Consider the following 18,843-nt stretch of genomic DNA (forward strand, 5'->3'; position numbering starts at 1 on the left):
TGTATCATGATGCATATGCACAAGGGGGTTACGGTAAAAACAACCTTAACTCTGGAATTTCCCAGTTTTTGAGTGATCGATTTTCACCAGGAGAATGCTTGGTTTTTAAACATAGTTTGTATAATTTAATGTGTTTTTTTAAAAAGCAAACTAATATAGAAATTCCACTGAGAACCTTTAGATCCACTGCACAGACCTCTGCCACTTGAGCTAAGCGAGTAACTGCTAGCAGTCATAGGTTGTCATCCCATCTATGGATCAGCGCTAGAGGGGGGATGGGACACTTTACCCATGGGTTTCACAGATATTTACTAACCACCGAGGAATGGGTGGGACTCAGGAATACTGGAGTCCATTCCAGGCTCTGAAGGGTGTGTCATTTAGTGGAACCAGACTTCTGCCTGTCTTCCCCAAACTTGACACCTTCAGCCTTGTCCACTCCAACCTGTCAAGGTCCTGAATCTTTCCCACCCCGGCTCCTCATTCCAGTCCCATTCCCCTTGCCTACCCATCCAAGTCTCCACTCCTCAGGCTTCCCATCCCAGTTCTAATCTGATCTGCTGCTCCATTCCACCCAGGCTTCCAGTCATCCCCTCGGTACATCAGCACCTCATTATATCAGTTTCCTATTCACCCCCCAAAGGTGGACTCTGTGTGTGTGTGTGTGTGTGTGTGTGTGTGTGTGTGTGTGTGTGTGTGTGTGTGTGTGTGTGTGTGTGTGTGTGTGTGTGTGTGTGTACGCACACACACACACAATGTATTTTCCCCCTTATGTCATTCTCTGAAATTGCTGAACAGGTTTGGCTGAAACTGCCCAGAAAGTTTCAGCTTCAGGCAGACCCCTGGCATGGAACATTTCAGCTCAGACGATTAAAATCTGGCAATCTTTAGGCAACTGAAAGCAGGTTCTAACAATGGGAATTATGGCGCTACCGCTCTGTCTACAATACAGAGTCTGGGAAGAACATCTTGAGTTCCATGTTTTTAGTGCTCTACAAGGGAAGGCTCGCACAAGCAACTTTATGCAGTTGTAAGATAAGCAGTCATCCCGATCAGATTCACTTGTATCAGGCCGAGTCAAAGCAGGCTTGTTTCAAGGAAAGGACAAGCATCTATGACAAAGAAAACTTCATTTGTAACACCACAGAATTGAATATGGATCCCTCAACAATTGATTAAAATGTAGTGCCACCAACCGCCATGCCGCAAAATGATCTGGATAGCAAAATATGTGAAAAAAGCCATTTGCATTGAATGAAATTGGGTTCTTTTTAAACAATAAAATCATATGCCCATGCTGGCACCTGATGTCAACCACCAGTGAAGTACTTCTGGAGCCTTGAACAGCTGTTATTCTTCTCACGGTCTAACAAATGATGCACTGATGGTTTTGGAACAAACACTGTTCAACAGACTAAGACGTGTTGCTGGCCCCAAGCATCTCTCGGCCCAGGACAGACAAGACCAAAAACAAGGCAAGATACTAGACTGTTCAGGCAATGGAAGGTTTGGCAATTATTGATGAAAGAAAGGAAGAGGGATTTGAAGAAATTTGGAGAATAGAGAGATTGTTCCAGTTGTAGGGGATAGAAGAATAGAAAGCCTGAAACCCAGAACAAGACAAGGGTGCAGACATGGCAAGTACAAATATACATGTTTTCTAAGTTAGAATGAATCCCTCTTACTCTATTGAGCCACACTCTGAGTTGAGAGATCTCTGCTTCCCTTGCAACCCATGACAGCCACACTTCCCAAATTCTGCAGTCAGCCTTTTGATACAGTATATTAGACCCCTAGCACAGCCTTTATTCCACAGCCTCTGTTACAATCCTTCAGGTTTCCTTGACAATCAGACTACACAGACCTCATAGAACGGCAGATTCAATGTGTATGTGCGCCATATCTTCCCGAGGAAAGATCAGCAAGCAATCTGCTTCACAGAACTGGAGCGAATACCAGGCTTGGAGGCAATGTGCTGTTCAGACAGACAGTTTTCCTAACAAATACAAGTGAATTCACAGCAGTCCTGCTGCCATCAAAATGTAGATAACAGTAAGGTAGATATTAAGGCAATCTACACGGGTGGATCCTCACTTACCCGAGACTCCTTCACTTCCTCATTCCCATCAACCTCATCATCCTAGAGAGGAAGAAGAAAATGAATGTAGCCATGTAGGGGTAATAACTTCCATAGCAGCAAGGTTTGGACTTCCTGATATTTAGGTGACTAGGCTTTTCAAGACAGAGAGGTGCGGATTCCTGATATCTAGGTAACTGTGGAAAGATTTTGAGAAAGGGAGTGTAAAAAGGAATTTTAAGTCTCAGTAATCAAAGGCAGATTCTCAAAGGCAGGGGATGGCGCTTATCTCAGAGCTCCCATTTGATTACCTCCCATTTGATAAACTTTAAAGGACAAGGTGAGTGAGGTAATATATTTTACTGGACCAGCTTCTGTTGGTGAGAGAGAGAAGCTTTCAAGCTTACACAGAGCTTTTCTTCCTGGCACCTTTCAGGCCTACACACTAAGCTAACAGGATACAGCTGTCCTATTCATAACCAGAAGCAAATCCATTTGGAATGCTGTAGAACAAATCCCCTTTTCTCCCACCCCAACAAGGTCACTCACATCTTTTGTCCAGAAAGAGATTCCAGTGCCTCTTCGCCTCTCCTTTGGCCGCCGCCTCTCTCGGATTGACTGCTTGTTTGGAGATCTATCATCTAAATCCTGATCTTCACACTCTAGCCAAACAAGGACAGACTGCTTTGGTTTAAATGATTTACCTGTGGGCTTTTCTCAAAGCCCTGGTAACATTTTCAAACGGGTTTCCATCACCAAGAAAGGGCTCATGTTGTACTACACCTCAGTCATTAAACATAAGAGATGCTTAGTCCCCACTACACCTGATATTTTGCACTCCTTTCTTCTAGACTGGCCCAGACAGTGGTTGTCCCTTTATCTGCATAGCTCCCAACACCACGCAGGGGCATTAGCTTATCAGGATTCTCAGGGAGGAGTTACATTCGTCAAGTTCTCTACCACCGCTTCCTGGAGGATCTAGATGTTCCCTCCCAGTAGATGGTCAAAAGAAAAGCCACCACCTCTTATTCATGTCTGCAAAGGCAATAAAAATGGACCACTTCCTAAGGGACTTGGATACCTTCTTTCAGTCATTCTGTTTACATACACATCTGACAAGCTGGCAGCCCACCTGTACCAGTCCCCTGCTGGAAGAGCAGGAAATAAACCTAGAATCTCAGACTATGTACACTGAGCATATTGCTTATTCATTAAACACCTTAACCTGAAATGCTTGGGTTGTCTTCTCATTTTAGGAGGTACATACCATTCTTCTCCATCTCAGTGGCCGTGCTTTGGAAGTCTTCTGGGTTCAAAGAATCAGGGCCCAGAGATCTGCTTGTCCGGGCCAGGTGAGAACTTGTGTAAAGAGAAGGGGCCGACGTAGAGGGAGATACTGGTGTTGTGGGTTTGTCTGTTTGTGCTGGACACCTTAATCGCCGATAGACAGACTGTAAATAAACAGAGCCATAAATAAAGGTTAGCAGACAGCTAACGACAAGGAGAGCTGGACTTTAGCTAATGGATGTAATCACTTGACATTTACAGCCCTCCACACTGCCGCTGGATAAACCACACCTTGCCCCAGAGGACAGATTAGGAAAACAGCATAAAATGCATTCCATCTAGCTGGGGTGAGTGGAAGAAGAGAAAACGGGTTTTTGTTTGTTTTTAAAGTAATTTTGGATTCCACAGGCACAATCTGAACACAGCTTGAAGACAGAATAGCAGCCTTGCTTGACCCATACTGCCAAGACTAGCAGGTATCCTTTATAGAAACAAACTGTCCAGAGTCTAAAGGGGACAAAAGAGACAGGACCATTATATATCTGTCCCCAATAAAGTGTTTGGTCAGTACTGCAATGTCACTCCTGCAGAGATATAGGAGACCATCACCACAGGACTTTGTTCGCAGTGGGATAAGATAGGGAGCTGCAAAAAGCTGTGAGCACATTTTATGGGAAAAGCCAATCTGGGCTATAGAAGATGGTTAGTAGAAATATCAGAGACTTCCAGGGTGCTTGCTAGGTGTGTAATATCTACTAAAGAGTTTCTGGATTCAGGCTTCTTTTCCTGTCATGTGGTTGTTAATCAGCTTCCATGTAAAACAAGCGTACATGCCAGTGATAAGATTAACAGTTGTGTAACAGGCTTGGTTAATTCAACTCAATCGTTTCCATAGGAAGTCAAGTCAATGGACCACAACTCATCTGTTTACAATACTTCTCGTGGTTTCATTGACTTAACTCCAGCTGGATGTTCATTTTGCAATAAGTATTCTCTGTGTAAGAAAAGCCCCTTGGGTTCAAGAGTCCAAATAAACGTAATGCCTGGGGAGATGACGACCTCCTATGAGACTTCTCTATCCCTGCCCTCCCGCCCCCACAATCACCTGAATCCACCAACTATATTCAAAACATCTGTAGAGGAACATTAAGGCTAGAACAACGAGGAGTCCGGCGGCACCTTAAAGACTAACAGATTTATCTGGGCATAGGCTTTCATATGTAAAAAACCCCACTTCTTCAGATGCTAGGCTTCAGTCCTGACCCTTATTGCCAGAAGAGAGGAACTGTGGCACAATTCTCCTTTTATTAGCCTTTGCATTCCATGGTATTGTTACTTTCATGATTTATTTTGTCTGACAAGAGAAGTGTTATGTCAAGTTGAGAACAAAGGGAATAGATGAGCCATAATATGGCAACACTATACACAGCTAAATTTCCAAGTACCCACATGTCTAGATTAATCAGGCCTGGGTCATTTCGGACTGAACTAATCCTCCTAGTAGCAATTCCACAAGGAGACAGAAGAATTTTACTCGATCTCAGTTGTCCCAAACCACTGAACTCTCAAGTAGCAGCTAGTACGGATAGAGAGATCACCTCCTCATCCTGGTTTCTATTCCACCAGGGCCGAGTGTCCTCCCGTCTCTCACTGCTGTCCTCAGTGCTCTCGGGTTTCTCACTTTGTTGTTCCTGAGCTTGCCGCTCCACTCGAGACCGGCTGAAAGTTCGTTCTGCCTCCTGAAGGTCTGTGAGTGTCACACCCTGGGAAAGGGGTAAGACTGCATCAGTTACACATGCTGGTTTGTTATGTGCATCATGCACCTGACAAAACCCTTCTCTTTAGTTAGATAGCAAGTTCTTCAAGACAGGTACCACCTGTCTACATTGCCTAGGACAATGGGTCTTGATCCTGACAGAGCTCTCTTGCCCCTACCTTATATAAAGTAATAGATTGGGACAGCACTTAATACTTCTCAGCTAACTTGCATCATCACTGGACTCAGAAGCAAACTCAGTGCAGAGCATCAAGCTGTAAGAGTGAAGAGCAAAGGAGCTTGCAATGTCACCAGCAACCAGAACTATAGCTTGTATACATCTGGAGGGGGTATGTTGAATTAACTGTTCCCAGGAACACTTACTAGAGCTCACCAGATGCACCCGTCTGAGTGTCTGGACTATAGCACCCCAATATATATTTTCTTCAGCCACTTTCTCATCACAGGATTTTACATTTTATTCTATTACACACACACACTTCTGATGGTGGTTCAGTCTGATGTACTCTAGACTGAGCCACAAATGGTAACCATCAACTACAGGCTTCAATGTGTAAAGTTACCAAATTCAGACAGGGAAGTAATATTCCTATAAACACAGAAAGGACTAACCCCATATGGCAACAATCTCATTATAATTCACATGACTACCAGACAGATTAATTCCCATTCTGAATGTATAACACCCCCACCTTCCTTGGAGACGGGTGTTAAGGAGCCAGATCCTTGGAAAGAGACCTTGAACACTAGATTGATTTCTGGAAAGTTTACCCCTCTCCTGGGTTCTGTGGGCCACTGTTGTACATAGACTAAGTACATTTGTTTCTGAATTTTTAAATTGTGCGGCTGATAGATATGAAGCCCATGGTGTTGTGGAAAGAGGCACAGCTGTCTGGGTGGAGACTGGAATGCAAGACAGAATGCAAGCCTTGATCCACCAGAGCCCAGATCAGTTAGCCTTCCAGGCATGTTGCAAAGCCCATCTTCTCTTTTCACTAAGGCTGCTGTGAATGACATGGGCTGAGCTGGATATATTTATGGGCAGTTCTTGGTTTAAATTCACTTTATGGTGTTTAATTTAATGGGATGGGTGCCTAGAGTTGTATTCAAAGAAATCTGATTCAGCCTACTCTCTGAATTTCCCTCTGATGCTGCTGTGTGTCTGACTTCAGCCCACAAAAACATCAGCAGGTATATTACAAACACTTTATTACACATTTTTGCAATAATGGGTGACAACTTAGTCTACTCTTCTGGTATGTTTACTGAAGCTGGTAACCACGCAGACAGGGGGATTCTTACGGAATTAGTGATGGCACCTGTGCCTCTAACAGACCACCCATATTTTTCTCGAATTTTGGATGGTCCTCATGTCAGTGTAAATTCATAGTAAAGTGATCATTTCTATTTTCTCCATTAGAACACTGATCAGTAGAAACATTAACAATTTATAATGAGACTGCTTTGTTCCCTCCCCCACCAAAACCAAACTAGCAAGTCATTTTGGACTTCCGACCTGTAAAAAGAGAAGTCATTTAAAAATACTGATGAGTTAAATCAACATATACACACACGCCGCCTTCAGCATGTGGCCTTATTTTCCTGCACTTATGTAGCTCAAATATATAGCTTGTTTTTAAACAATTTTGAGGTAAAATGGCTTGAATGGCAAGGATGTGAACTGGATGTCAGCCTGGTTGTAATCACTTCAAACAAAGACAATCAGTATTTGTAACAAACACTGATAGATCTTTAGAGAGCTGCTCACACATCCTGGAAAACTGTCCCAGCCAAGTTCAGAGCTGGAGAACTGCAATCTGCTAACCCATTTCTTCTTGAAGTTTAAAATGGATATGTGTTTGTTTTCTGTTCCGAACTGTGTAACATTCTTGTTGGCTGTTAAAAGGATGTCATGTTTCACCCTATAAGTGGCTGCATTTCAGCAAATTAAATGACCCTTATGCAGGGGTGGCCAATCTGTGGCTCCGGAGCTGCAAACGGCTCTTCGAAATTAATATGCGGCTCCTTGCATAGGTGCCGACTCTGAGGCTGGAGCTACAGGTGCAAACTTTTCAATGTGCCAAGGGTGCTCACTGTTCAACCCGCAGCTCTGCCCCAGGTCCTGACCCCGCTCCACCCCTTCCCCTAAGCCTGCCGTGCCCTCGCTCCTCCCCCTTCCTCCCCCAGAGCCTTCTGCACACTGTGAAACAGCTGACTGTGGTGGGCAGGAGGCACGGGAAGGGATGGGGAGGTGCGGATCGGCGGGGCTGCTGGCAGGCGGGAGACGCTGGGGGCAGGAGTTGATGATGGGGCTGCAGACATATTACTGTGCCTCTTTGGCAATGTACATTGGTAAATTCTGGCACCTTCTCAGGCTCAGGTTGGCCACCCCTGCCCTTGTGTATTGTTTGTGGTCACTTAGTCTGTAAAGGGCTTTGAGACCCAAGTGGTGTACAAAGACTTCTCCGATCAAAGGACTGTAGAGTTGCCTTGGCACCTTTTGTAGGCCACCGCCCAATTCCCCTCCTGTTTCCCCAGACAAGTCCAAACGTGTATGGTGATAGACTAGCAGAACAAGATACCACTGCCCATTAGATGCCAGTTTGCCTGCTACTCTGCTGGAGGGCCATCAGGAATTTCACTCCGCACCTGTGTAGACCTACGAGTCTGGCGGGCCTGTCTGGATCGGGCCTTCCTTAGTGACTCTGCTTCCTCATCCCGCACAGGAGTCAGATACGACCTGAAAGAAAGGGTCAGGAACACTTAAAATCAGACACTTCTGATCTGCAAGTCAGGCCATTTCATACACACTACAGTGTTTTAATGTAGTCAGTGGAAAGTACACCTTCTGCTCCCGTTTAGCGCACACAGTGCTGCTTTCCTAGGGCCACCCGGCACCTGGCTGATTGCTGCAACTACCATGTTCATTGTAGTATCTTCAAGCAATGACTTCTGCAATGTTAACCTGTTCGACACATTCTACGCTCCCCTGTAAGCCAACCCCATTAAAAGGCTCACTCCTCATACTGTCTGGGATCCCATACACCCCTACCTCCTTCAAGTCTCGATACAGAATTAAATAAATCCAGAAACGTGTAACCTCATTCACAATCAGACTTCAGAATGTAAACAAATCCTGCTGTGTGTTCCTCACAGCCTTCAACTTGCCTTTCTGTCACAACTTGCCTTTCTGTCACAACTAATGCTTTCTTGGAATATGCACAGTTCTAACATGACCATTTAGAAGTTAAAATTCTATTTTTATCAATATGAAATCTGTTACAGTGGATCTATGCTGAAGTGCAGGTTTTCTGAAGAGACAGAACCCCCGAAATACAGCAATACTAAAGGAACTCACTCCAGCATATATATTGGAGTAAACCCACCCAACCCACTTATAGTTAAAGGTGATCCATTTAAAGCAGACAGAAGAAACCACTTTATACAGCATAGTTAACGCATGGAAAGATTAGATGTTTATATGAGAAAATACCTGTACAACAGACACGATTAAAGAGTTTTAGAAGGTTTATCAACCCTCCTGCTTCAGGGCATAAGCCATCTACTAAAATGATAAGTGTTGAAGGAAAACCTTTCCCTATAGGCAGGTTATTTCATAATGGTCTATCAAGGGTTTCTTGTACCTTCCTCTGAAGTTTCTGGTATTAGCTTCTGTACTCAGCTGGACAGTGATCAACTAGTTGAAGGCACACTGAATGAGACAAGGGGTTGTGGACATTCTTGCTTCATTCACTGTGTGTCTTGTACTGTACAAACTGCAAGTGAATTAGTCCTAAAGACAAGCGGCTTGCTCCTGCAGGTGCATGGAATAGGGTGGTCTAGCCACATCTAGCCAAACACACATTGCTACGTTCTGATTATTGCTCCCCTCCTCCTAAACTCCTAAATAAATGCGACTATTGAGAAAAATACCTGTTTGGTTAAGCACTCAAACAAGGAAGAGACAAAGTGAAGGTTGTACACCAAAGCATAAGGACGGTCTAAATCAGTATGATATACATTTTGTACAACCTTAGATAAGTGGAGAGTCTTCTACTCTGCATAGCACCCAGAGGCAGTTAAAGTCATTTATATGAAGAGTACAGTTACAACATATTAAGTACAACAGAGCAGTAGTGAAATTTAGCCAGCATACATAAATCATGTAACATAGATGATCAAGGTTGGAAGAGACCTCAGGAGGTCATCTAGCCCAACCCCCTGCTCAAAGCAGGACCAACACCAACTAAATCATCCCAGCCAGGGCTTTGTCAAGCTGGGCCTTAAAAACCTCTAAGGATGGAGATTCCACCACCTCCCTAGGTAACGCATTCCAGTGCTTCACCACCCTCCTAGTGAAATAGTGTTTCCTAATATCCAACCTAGACCTCCCCCACTGCAACTTGAGACGATTGCTCCTTGTTCTGTCATCTGCCACCATTGAGAACAGTCTAGATCCATCCTCTTTGTAACCCCCCTTCAGGTAGTTGAAGGCTGCTATCAAATCCCCCTTCACTCTTCTCTCCTGCAGACTAAATAACCCCAGTTCCCTCAGCCTCTCCTCATAAGTCATGTGCCCCAGACCCCTAATCATTTTCATTGCCCTCCGCTGGACTCTCTCCAATTTGTCCACATCCCTTCTGTAGTTGGGGGGACCAAAACTGGAGACAATACTCCAGGTATGGCCTCACCAGTGCCGAATAGAGGGGAATAATCACTTCCCTCGATCTGCTGGCAATGCTCCTACTAATACAACCTAATATGCCGTTGGCCTTCTTGGCAACAAGGGCACACTGTTGACTCATATCCAGCTTCTCATCCACCGTAATCCTCAGGTCCTTTGTTTGTAGTTAAGTAGATATGTTAGTTTACTGCTCTGAACTGCACCTAAGGTTTGCTGTGCTGCATGCTGGAGAAACTGTAGGACTTGCTAAATGAGTAAAATACATACCAGTAAGACATCAGTCCCATGGAAAGTCTAAATAAATGAAGATAACTGAACCATTCCAACAAAGTTTGAATGTACATGAAAAATTACAGCATGCTCCACGTTTGTATCCAAGACTTTTCCCTAAACTAATATACTGCATTTGAGAAACAGGATGTGATCATGTAAATTGAGACAATGCCTGTGTACAAGTGGGTAGAATTAAAAGGACACCAGATGCTTGGGGTGGGATCAACAAGTCTTCTAAAGAGTTGCACCTGTGAGGAGTCTTAATACTGCTGGGAAGCCCTGCCTAAGATGTATGTAGTACTTGAATTATCACCAGGATATCCTGGTGTTAACATATTTGTGATGCATTCATGAGCAGGAAGCTGTGTGTATGGGGTATAGTAGAGGCCCAAAGGGACATCAGGACAGCACATTTTGCAAAGCTTTCCTTTCATCCCCGCATTTACAAAGGCTTAGGCCAAGATTTTCTTAAAGTGACTAGAGATTTTGGGTGCTCAACATGCAACACTTTGAAGGGGCTTGGTTTCCAGAGGGCGGGTGCTCGGTACCTTCTGGAAATCAGACCCGTTTAAGAGGTCTCAGGTTGAACCCCCGAAGATTGAGGTGCCCCCAAAATCACTAGTGGCTTTTGAAAATGCAGGCCTTCATTTGCACACATATTTTCCATCACTCATCGCAGAAGTGTTATTTCTGGAGCTCACTTAAAGTTACTGTAAATGTCTGAGAGGGTAACTCTATTATCAGACATGGCTCAACCACATCATTGCTGTGTAGGGTAGCTATTTCAAAGCTAAAAAGTGAACAACTCCACACTGCTCTTACCGTTTTTTCCTTCAGTGGACGTCTCCCCGAGTCTGCAAATTCAATCAACAAGCAGCACATCTAGTGACGGTTAGGTCGGGTGTTTGCTAGCTAGTAAGTCGGCTACTGTGAAAAGTGATATTTATATATATATATATATATATATATATATATATATGTTAATAGTACTTTTCACAGCAGACTTGCGCAGCCCCAGCAAGCTGGAGGACAAATTAAGTCCTGGATGGGGAGGTGGGTAGGGAGCACCTTATTTGTGTTTCTATTCTATTTAGGTTCAGTAAAGAACAGAGACAACTGTAGATTATTTTGTCTGCAAAAAAACTCTACATAAATAAATTACAATGATTTGGACATGTGTATGTGCATATTCGTTTGTTTTTCCTAAAGTTAATTAAGTATTTTAGGAAAAATTGTCAGAGTGGCCACCAGCAAGAGTCGGTGGCCGTACTCTGAGGCCACCAAAAATTTTCTTGTGAGAACCCATGCCCTAGATGCAGCCATAGAAGCACTTTAGTGTGAACCTGAGACAAAGCTAAGTGCTTCTGGATAGAGTAATGGCTGGAAAGAGGCATATTCTGCAACCAAAGGAACTGTCTCCTGCTGTTTGAGACCTACTGTGTTCAGGGAAACAAGACTTTATGTTCATTCTTTGTATATGAACAGGATTGCACTAAAGAACACACCTGATTCTATCAATTTCTCCTAAAACAGCCAATATTCAGGGTCCTGTGGTTTAACTGTTTGGGTCAAAAGGGCAACAATAAAATGTTGCCTGCAAAGAAGGAAGGGGAGATTCAGGATGGGGCACAGAATGGGCAGCAGTGAAAGTGAGCACACAGACTGGTGAACCGAAAGTACTGGGGGCAGGTCAGCTTGTTAGCATGTGAGCCCAGTGTCTCCAAGGTGAGAACGTGCCATGGAGAGAAACACCCCAAGTGAGACCTAAGCGAAAAGAAACACTGCAGAAGAAACAACATGGTAACCCTTGGGCTACCCAGAGATACTGGAGAGGGAGGCGAATTTGCCTGTGGAATACAGCAGTTTAAGATACTTGGGTTAATAGTGTTCGTTTCCTCCTTGCTAGCCTGTATTAGCACAAGCATCTTTCAGGGTCCAGCCATCCAAGTCAATGACCTATAGCCATGTAGATGTAGTCCGCCTAGCTATCAGCAGCCCGCCACTTCTGGTGGAAACATCGCCATCCAGCTGAAGAAGGCGGCTGTGTAGCTTGAAAGCTTGTCTCTTTCACCAACAATTTGGTCCAATAAAAGATACCACCTCACCCACCTTGTCTATCTGAAGTTACAGTATTTTATTCTAGTAGTAATGACGAAGGGCCCTTTGCCCTAAGGATATCACGGTCCGTGTGGGTCAAAACTCAGTAACCCTGGAAGTTAAACATTTGTCTTCATTTAACTCCCAGGCTGTCTCTTTCATCACAGGGCATTTGACAACATTCAGCTGGAAAGAGTTATAAACCCAGAGTAGGCATTTATCATAAAAACTTAGGCTATGTCTATACGACAGCCTGTGTTGGCATAACTTATGTCACTCAGGGGTGTGAGCGACATAAATTACACTGATAAACGCTTGCGTGCACAGCGCTATGTCGGTGGGAGAGCTTCTGCCGCCCACGGAGGTGGTTTCATTTTGCCAACAGGAGAGCTCAGCATGCCATCGGCATAGAGCACCTTCACCAGACTCAGTACAGCTGCACCGCTGCTTGTGTAGACATGGCCTTAGTTACAAAGGGTTTACATGGCCTTGTAAAACCCCTCGTTATCCTACCTGTCCATACAAAGACCAATATTCTCACACCAATAATAATACTAAGAATAAATGCATTTTGTGCAGACAATAAGTACATGATTTCCATTCATTTCAACAATGGCACTGTTGCTGACAGAGAAGGGCTATATTTCATGTGGCTCATTCTACCTGGAACTCCCCCAATGTACTGGGCCCACGCCCCCCTTAAATCCCACCTCTCTAGCTCATGACTGACTTTCTGAAATGTCCTTAATAGACAGTGTTACAGGATAGCCTAGAGATCTGTTTGTTTTATTTTCTTAGAAGCCAAAGCTGAATTTTGCTTCATGACATCTCTGGCTATGAATAGCATGGGTTACTGAACCCTGAACAGCTACGTAATCTGCAAATGTTCAGCCCATAGATAAAGCCAGCACTTCGAGTTCCTGCTCCTAAAGGTACAGTATCACTATTCAGAATAAGGCAGCAATTTCATGTTAATCTTTTCAGCTAAAAAAGCGGAGCAGGAATCTGCCACTTTAGATATTTATAACATTGCTAAGCATCTTCAGGGACTTGTGACAAGGCAGCTAACCCACTATGCTTTTTAATAACCAAGGATTTTTCTTAAATGGCAGCATTTTACAAAATAAATCCATTATCCCTAGAAAGGAACTCTTCTGGTAGGATACCACAGAGAAAGCATAAACATGTTACCTCCTAACGCAGGCCTGCATAGCAGCTTGAAGGTCAGGACAAGCTTGGAGATTTTAGGAAAGGTGGCGAAATCCTGCAGGATCAGCACTGTCTCCCTTGGAAACTAATGGAAACCTGCACTGTCGCAGCTATCCCCGCAAGCTTGAGGTAGGGAGAGACTTGCCATTTGCTAACAGACAGCCTGCAAGCTTTGCGGGGGAGGCCAGACGCAAGCGCTGCAGGAAACAGCGCTGATAACAGTTCCCAAAATACAATCCATTATACAGATACATATATTATGCAGTAGACAGCAAATCAATAACCAGTCTTACTGGGGAGGAGGCAAAAAGGCTACTCTCCTGATCACACAAAAAAGCAGACAGGGAATGCTCCTGTTCTTTGCTTCATTTATTCCACCCTAGCATGAACACATCTCATGCATCAAACTATAAATACTGATTAAATCAGTAGCCACAGAAAGCCATCTGAGGAACATTTAGGGATACCTGACAGGCAGGAGCGAGAGACATGTCAGACTCTGCAAGCACTTTAAGCAGAAAATCAGAAAGGTCTGAGCCTGCCAATGGTGAGTGATTTAATAAGCTGAGGACAAGGGGATAAGATTTCAGGATCTAATACTCTTAAGTGTGCCTCAGCTTACTGTAAACAGCTTGTTTGAACAGGCCATACCCTATTTTCAGTCCCTGGTGGTTCTGCCTTAACATTAGTTTAGACTGTGGCGAATAGTTAGGCCTGGAAGAATCCGATTTTCTATTGGTAAGTGTTGGTAAATATTGATTTCACCGTACACACAAGCTGACAAAAATATTTCCACCGGTAATTATCAAAATTTACAGATAGACAAAGTAAAAAAAATGCTGCTTGGAAACTTAAAGAGTAAAAATCCAGTGATTTAGATTTCTGAAGTAGGCTCATTACAAATGGACTAGCAAATGAATAGTAACAGGTATGATTTGTTGATTTAAGGATATTTACTTTGTATACTTTGATGTGAGGTTGACAATTTTTGCTTTAACAGTTTATAAAGCTTTAACTTTTTCTATCTCAAAGTCTACGGTCATTAAATGCCTGACCCCTCATCATTTCCCACACCTCTGAAGTTTATATTTAAAAAAAATGATAAAAATAAAAAAACTGCTTTAAAAATCAATATCTGTTAAAACAATAAAAAACAGAAACTGAATTCTGCCAGCCTATGACCAGTCACCCTGCTTCAGCCTGAATGTGAAAGTCTTAACGTAAAAAGGTTTAAATGTTCAGGAGCTAGGATGATCTGTCTTGCAGCATGATTAGAAGGGTGACAAAAATAAAGCTGAAATTCTCCATATGCTCAGCTGTACCTGATACAATGAAGGCCTGACCCCCCAAGATCAGAAGGTTCAGAGGACTTGCGATCGGTGTCAGTTCCTTTTCAAACTACAAGTGCTCATTTATTCTTCCTCTTTTGCTGCAATGCTTACGAAGACTTGGACAACTGTTAGGCAGCTGGTGTGCTGAGCCAGCTGCCTGTCATGCCACCTAGTGTTTTCTCACTGCTTCACTGTGCTCCCCTATCTATCTGTATCCACCTGTTGGCTTTTGTCTTTAGACTGAAGACTCTCTCGGGGTAGAGACTGGCTTTGTTCTGTGTTTGTATAGCTTTGTCCATAACCAGGGCTCCTTGGAGTTACTGCAATACAAATAAGCGCTTTGCTAGGGGACCCAAGTGCTGGCCGTCCATCAGCATCAGGTGCTCCATATTCTTCCAAAGGGATGAGGAAATGAAACAGTGGCATGGAGTCTGGACTAATTCAGGAAAACTCATGAAGACAGCAGGGAGGAAAACAGCAAGGAATTAAAGCCAGTGAATGTTTTGGATAATGCAAAAGGCTAAACCACACTCAGTTAATAATTTGGCTGACACCTTCCCCCAAACCAATTGTTGACTAAACCCTATAAAGAAACCTGAAAAAATGTGAAGTGAGGGTGCCCCTTAAACAGACTGATTTCTAAAAAAATTAATAAAAAATTTTACAAACAGTTTCTGACTGGGCTTGCTTTGTAGTACATCTTAAATTTTAAATATTCTTCAAAAAAATGCTTGGGAGGGTTTTGGGGGTTATTTTTGGTTCATGTAGAGCTTTTCAGCCGGGGAAAGATTAATTGACTGCAGGGGGAAAAGAATAAAATACACGTAGGTGCTGTCAAGCGCAAGGTAAACAGAAAGAATGGAAATAATTCCCTTCAGTAGCTGTTTAGTTACCTAACGCGTTAGTTGCAGCTACAGTAGCGGCAAAGTTGTCCAGACAGAGTTAGGATTTTCAAGTTGACTTCCCTTAGAAGTGGCAATGTGATGCCAAAACTACAGGTCCCAACGTGCAAAGCTCAGCTCCAGATGGAGCATTGCATGCTGGGGCTGCAGTCTCCATAGGCTGTACCTTTGTGTGAAAGGAGGGAGCTGTTGCATGAAATGGAGCAGAACGTAAGCCAGGTGTAGCACTCAGCCAGGCAGAGCTTGGGTGCCCCCGCCCAGAGAGATTTCGAAGTCTCTCTCACGCTTCTCATCTTAGAGCGAGAGGCATTTCTTGAATGAAAGCAGTGAACGCACATGTCACCTTCCACAAGGTACAGCGACACAGCAAGCAGGACTGACATTTGAAGAACTTTGGCAATAACTATTTTACCGTAAGGAGAGCAGTTCCTGAACAAACCAACCAACCCCTGGAAGCCTGAACACTGAAAGAAACGTCTCACCATGAGAAATTCAAACGGAAGGGGGACACAAATAAAATGCTATCAGAGGGGTAAAGGGTGCAACAACAAACCAGGAACAACAATGAATGCCCAGCAGACACTGTTAAGCAGCCCTCTACTGCCACCTTATGGAATTGTGAGATTTCAGAAATGTCTGAATATTTGCAAAAGAAAAGTGAACCAGCAGGTTGGAAGCTTATTTAGTAATATTGGCAATATTTTCTATAACTTGTAACAGATTTATACACACTGGATAGCCAAGACTGTCATCCTTTATCCTACTCAAAGCCTGTAGCTTTATGCTGAAGATATGCAATATTAAATGCTACAGGGGCTTTTGGGGACAGTAATTCCCACCAAGATGAATGGAAGGGACCTAATCTTTATTGCTGCAGCTTATGCCAAAATTGGCGCACAAAAACTGCAGAGCAGCTAACTTACCTGATTCACCACTCAGCCCGCAGCATTCACCAGCAGGTGCTGGGAGTAAAGGCAAATGTAATGAACGGCCCATGTTTTTAAGCTGAAATAGTTCTTAGCTATCCACACTGTATATAGTCTCCCATAAATACACCAAGAAGTATTTAGCCTTTGGGGATATTTTTGGAGAGGTGGTATATGAATCAGACACATTTAGAGAAAGAACCCTGAATGGACACCTCACAGACAGACAACCTCACTATCAAGTACATCGAGCAAACAAATGGGACACACCAGTGCCTTTGATTAGTAAGGAAGAGAGGTAAAGGGGAACACTTCGGATGCAAAAAAAATCTAGAAGTGAAAGGCAGTTTTACCTGCTGTTTGTGTCATTCTGTCCCTTATTCCAGTCCCTTCTAAGCAGTTCAGAGAACACTGGAGCTACTTAGTTCTCCTGAGCATTCCTCTAGATTCCTGCATGTGCTAGAGAGCCACGGAGAGGACCCTTTAGGTCAGCAGGCCAGCCCACAGCCTGGGCTTATCCGTCCAAATTCCAGTTTCTTCATTGGGAACAAAAATGCAGGACGTGGGTGCCAAATAAAATCCCCACCCTGAACACTGTGGAGCAAATCAGCCCAGGAGCTGAAAGCCTAGCAGTATACCTGCTTGCTTTCTGTACAGGAAACCAGACTCTCGAGAATAGTGACACCCCACCCCACACCTCAACCTTTCCCAAACACAAATGCAGCCTGATTTCCGATAAAGCAAAGGCAATCTCTCCCTCTGCCAAACTTGGAAAATCAGAGAGCCAAAAGAATTCCTGACCCTCCCACGTCATCCCACCAGCTTTTTATAAAAAGGGACAATTTTATCTGAAAGAGATTAACTGTAAGAACATAGCGGATAAGAGCTTTCAACAGCAGGTGCTGGATGATTACTCACTTTATGTGCAGGGAGACCTTTTAACTTGTTGCTGTCCTTTGCTTACCCAGTGTGTTGCATGAGGAAAAATCTCTCCCTTCTAATTAAGCAGGTATGCCCTAAGCACTCTGTTCAATTAGTGTCTAAGGCCCTGACAAACTTCTACAAGAACTACTGTATAAGGCGGTTCAGGCAATTGAAAAGCTTTAGATCAGACATTTTCAAACTGTGTGGCACGCCCCCTTAAGGGTTCGGGGAGGGTGAGCAGCAATTCCAGGCGGCTTGTGCAAGCCCCATATGGTGGGGCTCAGGCCAGCCCCAATGGGGGGCAAGGAGGGAGTGCCACCTGCACCCTGACTCACCTTAGCCTGTGGGTCAGTGACAACATCGGCTGATTTCCACTCCCGGCAGCCTCCATCCCCAGAGACCATTGCACGTGCCTTCCCCTACCCTGAAAACCTGAGGGGCTAGAGGAAAGGGGCAGGTAGTAGCCCTGCCCTAGCGGTGCAGCCTGACTGCAAGGTAGAAGCAGCCGGCTGCTGAGGAAGCCTCGGCTGTGCCATTGGTCAGTATCTATGTATTTGAAACTTACAGGTGTAGGTAATTTAATTAAGATTGTGTTAAGGTCTCTTAGGTTTATGAGTAGGCTGTCAAGTGTAATTTTGCGTGTGTATTTTTGTCTGGGTTGGTGGGGGCACAACTAAAAATTGTAACTCAGAGGGTGGGGATGCTCAGCTCAAAAAGTTTAAAACCCGCTGCTTTAGATTAAATAGTGAGACTTTAAGAACTGGAAGTCCATAGTGTAGAGACCATTTGTGTTCAAACTTGCAATCCATGGAAATGATCAAATTAACATATACACAAAACTTAAATATTGAATTGAACCAAAGTTCTTAACATCTGAAACACCTGATATCAGAAAGGCACTCAAATCTTAGTGTGGAGACACTTGTAGTTTATTCTAGTCTCTATTCTGGATTGACATTCTAAAATAGCACTTGAAAAAACTGATTTTTCTAGTCTAATCCTCTGGAGACCAGATTTCCATGCTGCTTTGCAGGTGGCTCTAGAAAATAACACGAAGGGTTAACAGCCATACCAGGCATCCACACTTATGCGAGAAGAGTCATTGTGTTCTGACTCTGGACAAAACAAGAATCACGAGGTACAATGGTCTTGCCAAAATCTGCTCTTCTAACAGCAATGACGAAGGAGGGCATGGGTTCAGTTATTAATATAGATTACAGAACTTATTTAGCTATCTACATGCTGCTTTAATTAGCAAATGGATCCCTGGAACTCTTTGGAATTAAAGGAAAGGAGGAAAGAGAAGGCATCTGCCAGAGATGTTTACCCAGTGATAGTCAACTTTCTTTGTTCCCT

At 43.8% G+C, this 18,843-nt stretch overlaps 1 protein-coding gene across 10 annotated transcripts in view; it reads right to left on the reverse strand.

The window, feature by feature from the left end:
- PPP1R12B (protein phosphatase 1 regulatory subunit 12B) overlaps positions 1 to 18,843 on the reverse strand; it is a 173,387-nt gene that overhangs the window by 58,387 nt on the left and 96,157 nt on the right. For 7 of the 10 annotated variants that reach the window (XM_037885321.2, XM_037885319.2, XM_043533339.1 and 4 more), the window contains 5 exons: positions 7,791 to 7,881; positions 4,963 to 5,127; positions 3,345 to 3,528; positions 2,627 to 2,739; positions 2,099 to 2,140 (listed from right to left, as the gene is read on the reverse strand). In XM_037885321.2, coding sequence (XP_037741249.1) covers positions 2,099 to 2,140; positions 2,627 to 2,739; positions 3,345 to 3,528; positions 4,963 to 5,127; positions 7,791 to 7,881 — 595 coding nt within the window. Of the gene's footprint in view, positions 1 to 2,098; positions 2,141 to 2,626; positions 2,740 to 3,344; positions 3,529 to 4,962; positions 5,128 to 7,790; positions 7,882 to 14,726; positions 14,798 to 16,916; positions 16,969 to 18,843 lie in introns of those variants that run through there. The other 3 variants (XM_037885324.1, XM_043533342.1, XR_006286796.1) reach the window with 3 other exon arrangements.

This window comes from Chelonia mydas, chromosome 21 (genome assembly GCF_015237465.2).
Source record: "Chelonia mydas isolate rCheMyd1 chromosome 21, rCheMyd1.pri.v2, whole genome shotgun sequence".
NCBI lineage: Eukaryota > Metazoa > Chordata > Testudines > Cheloniidae > Chelonia > Chelonia mydas.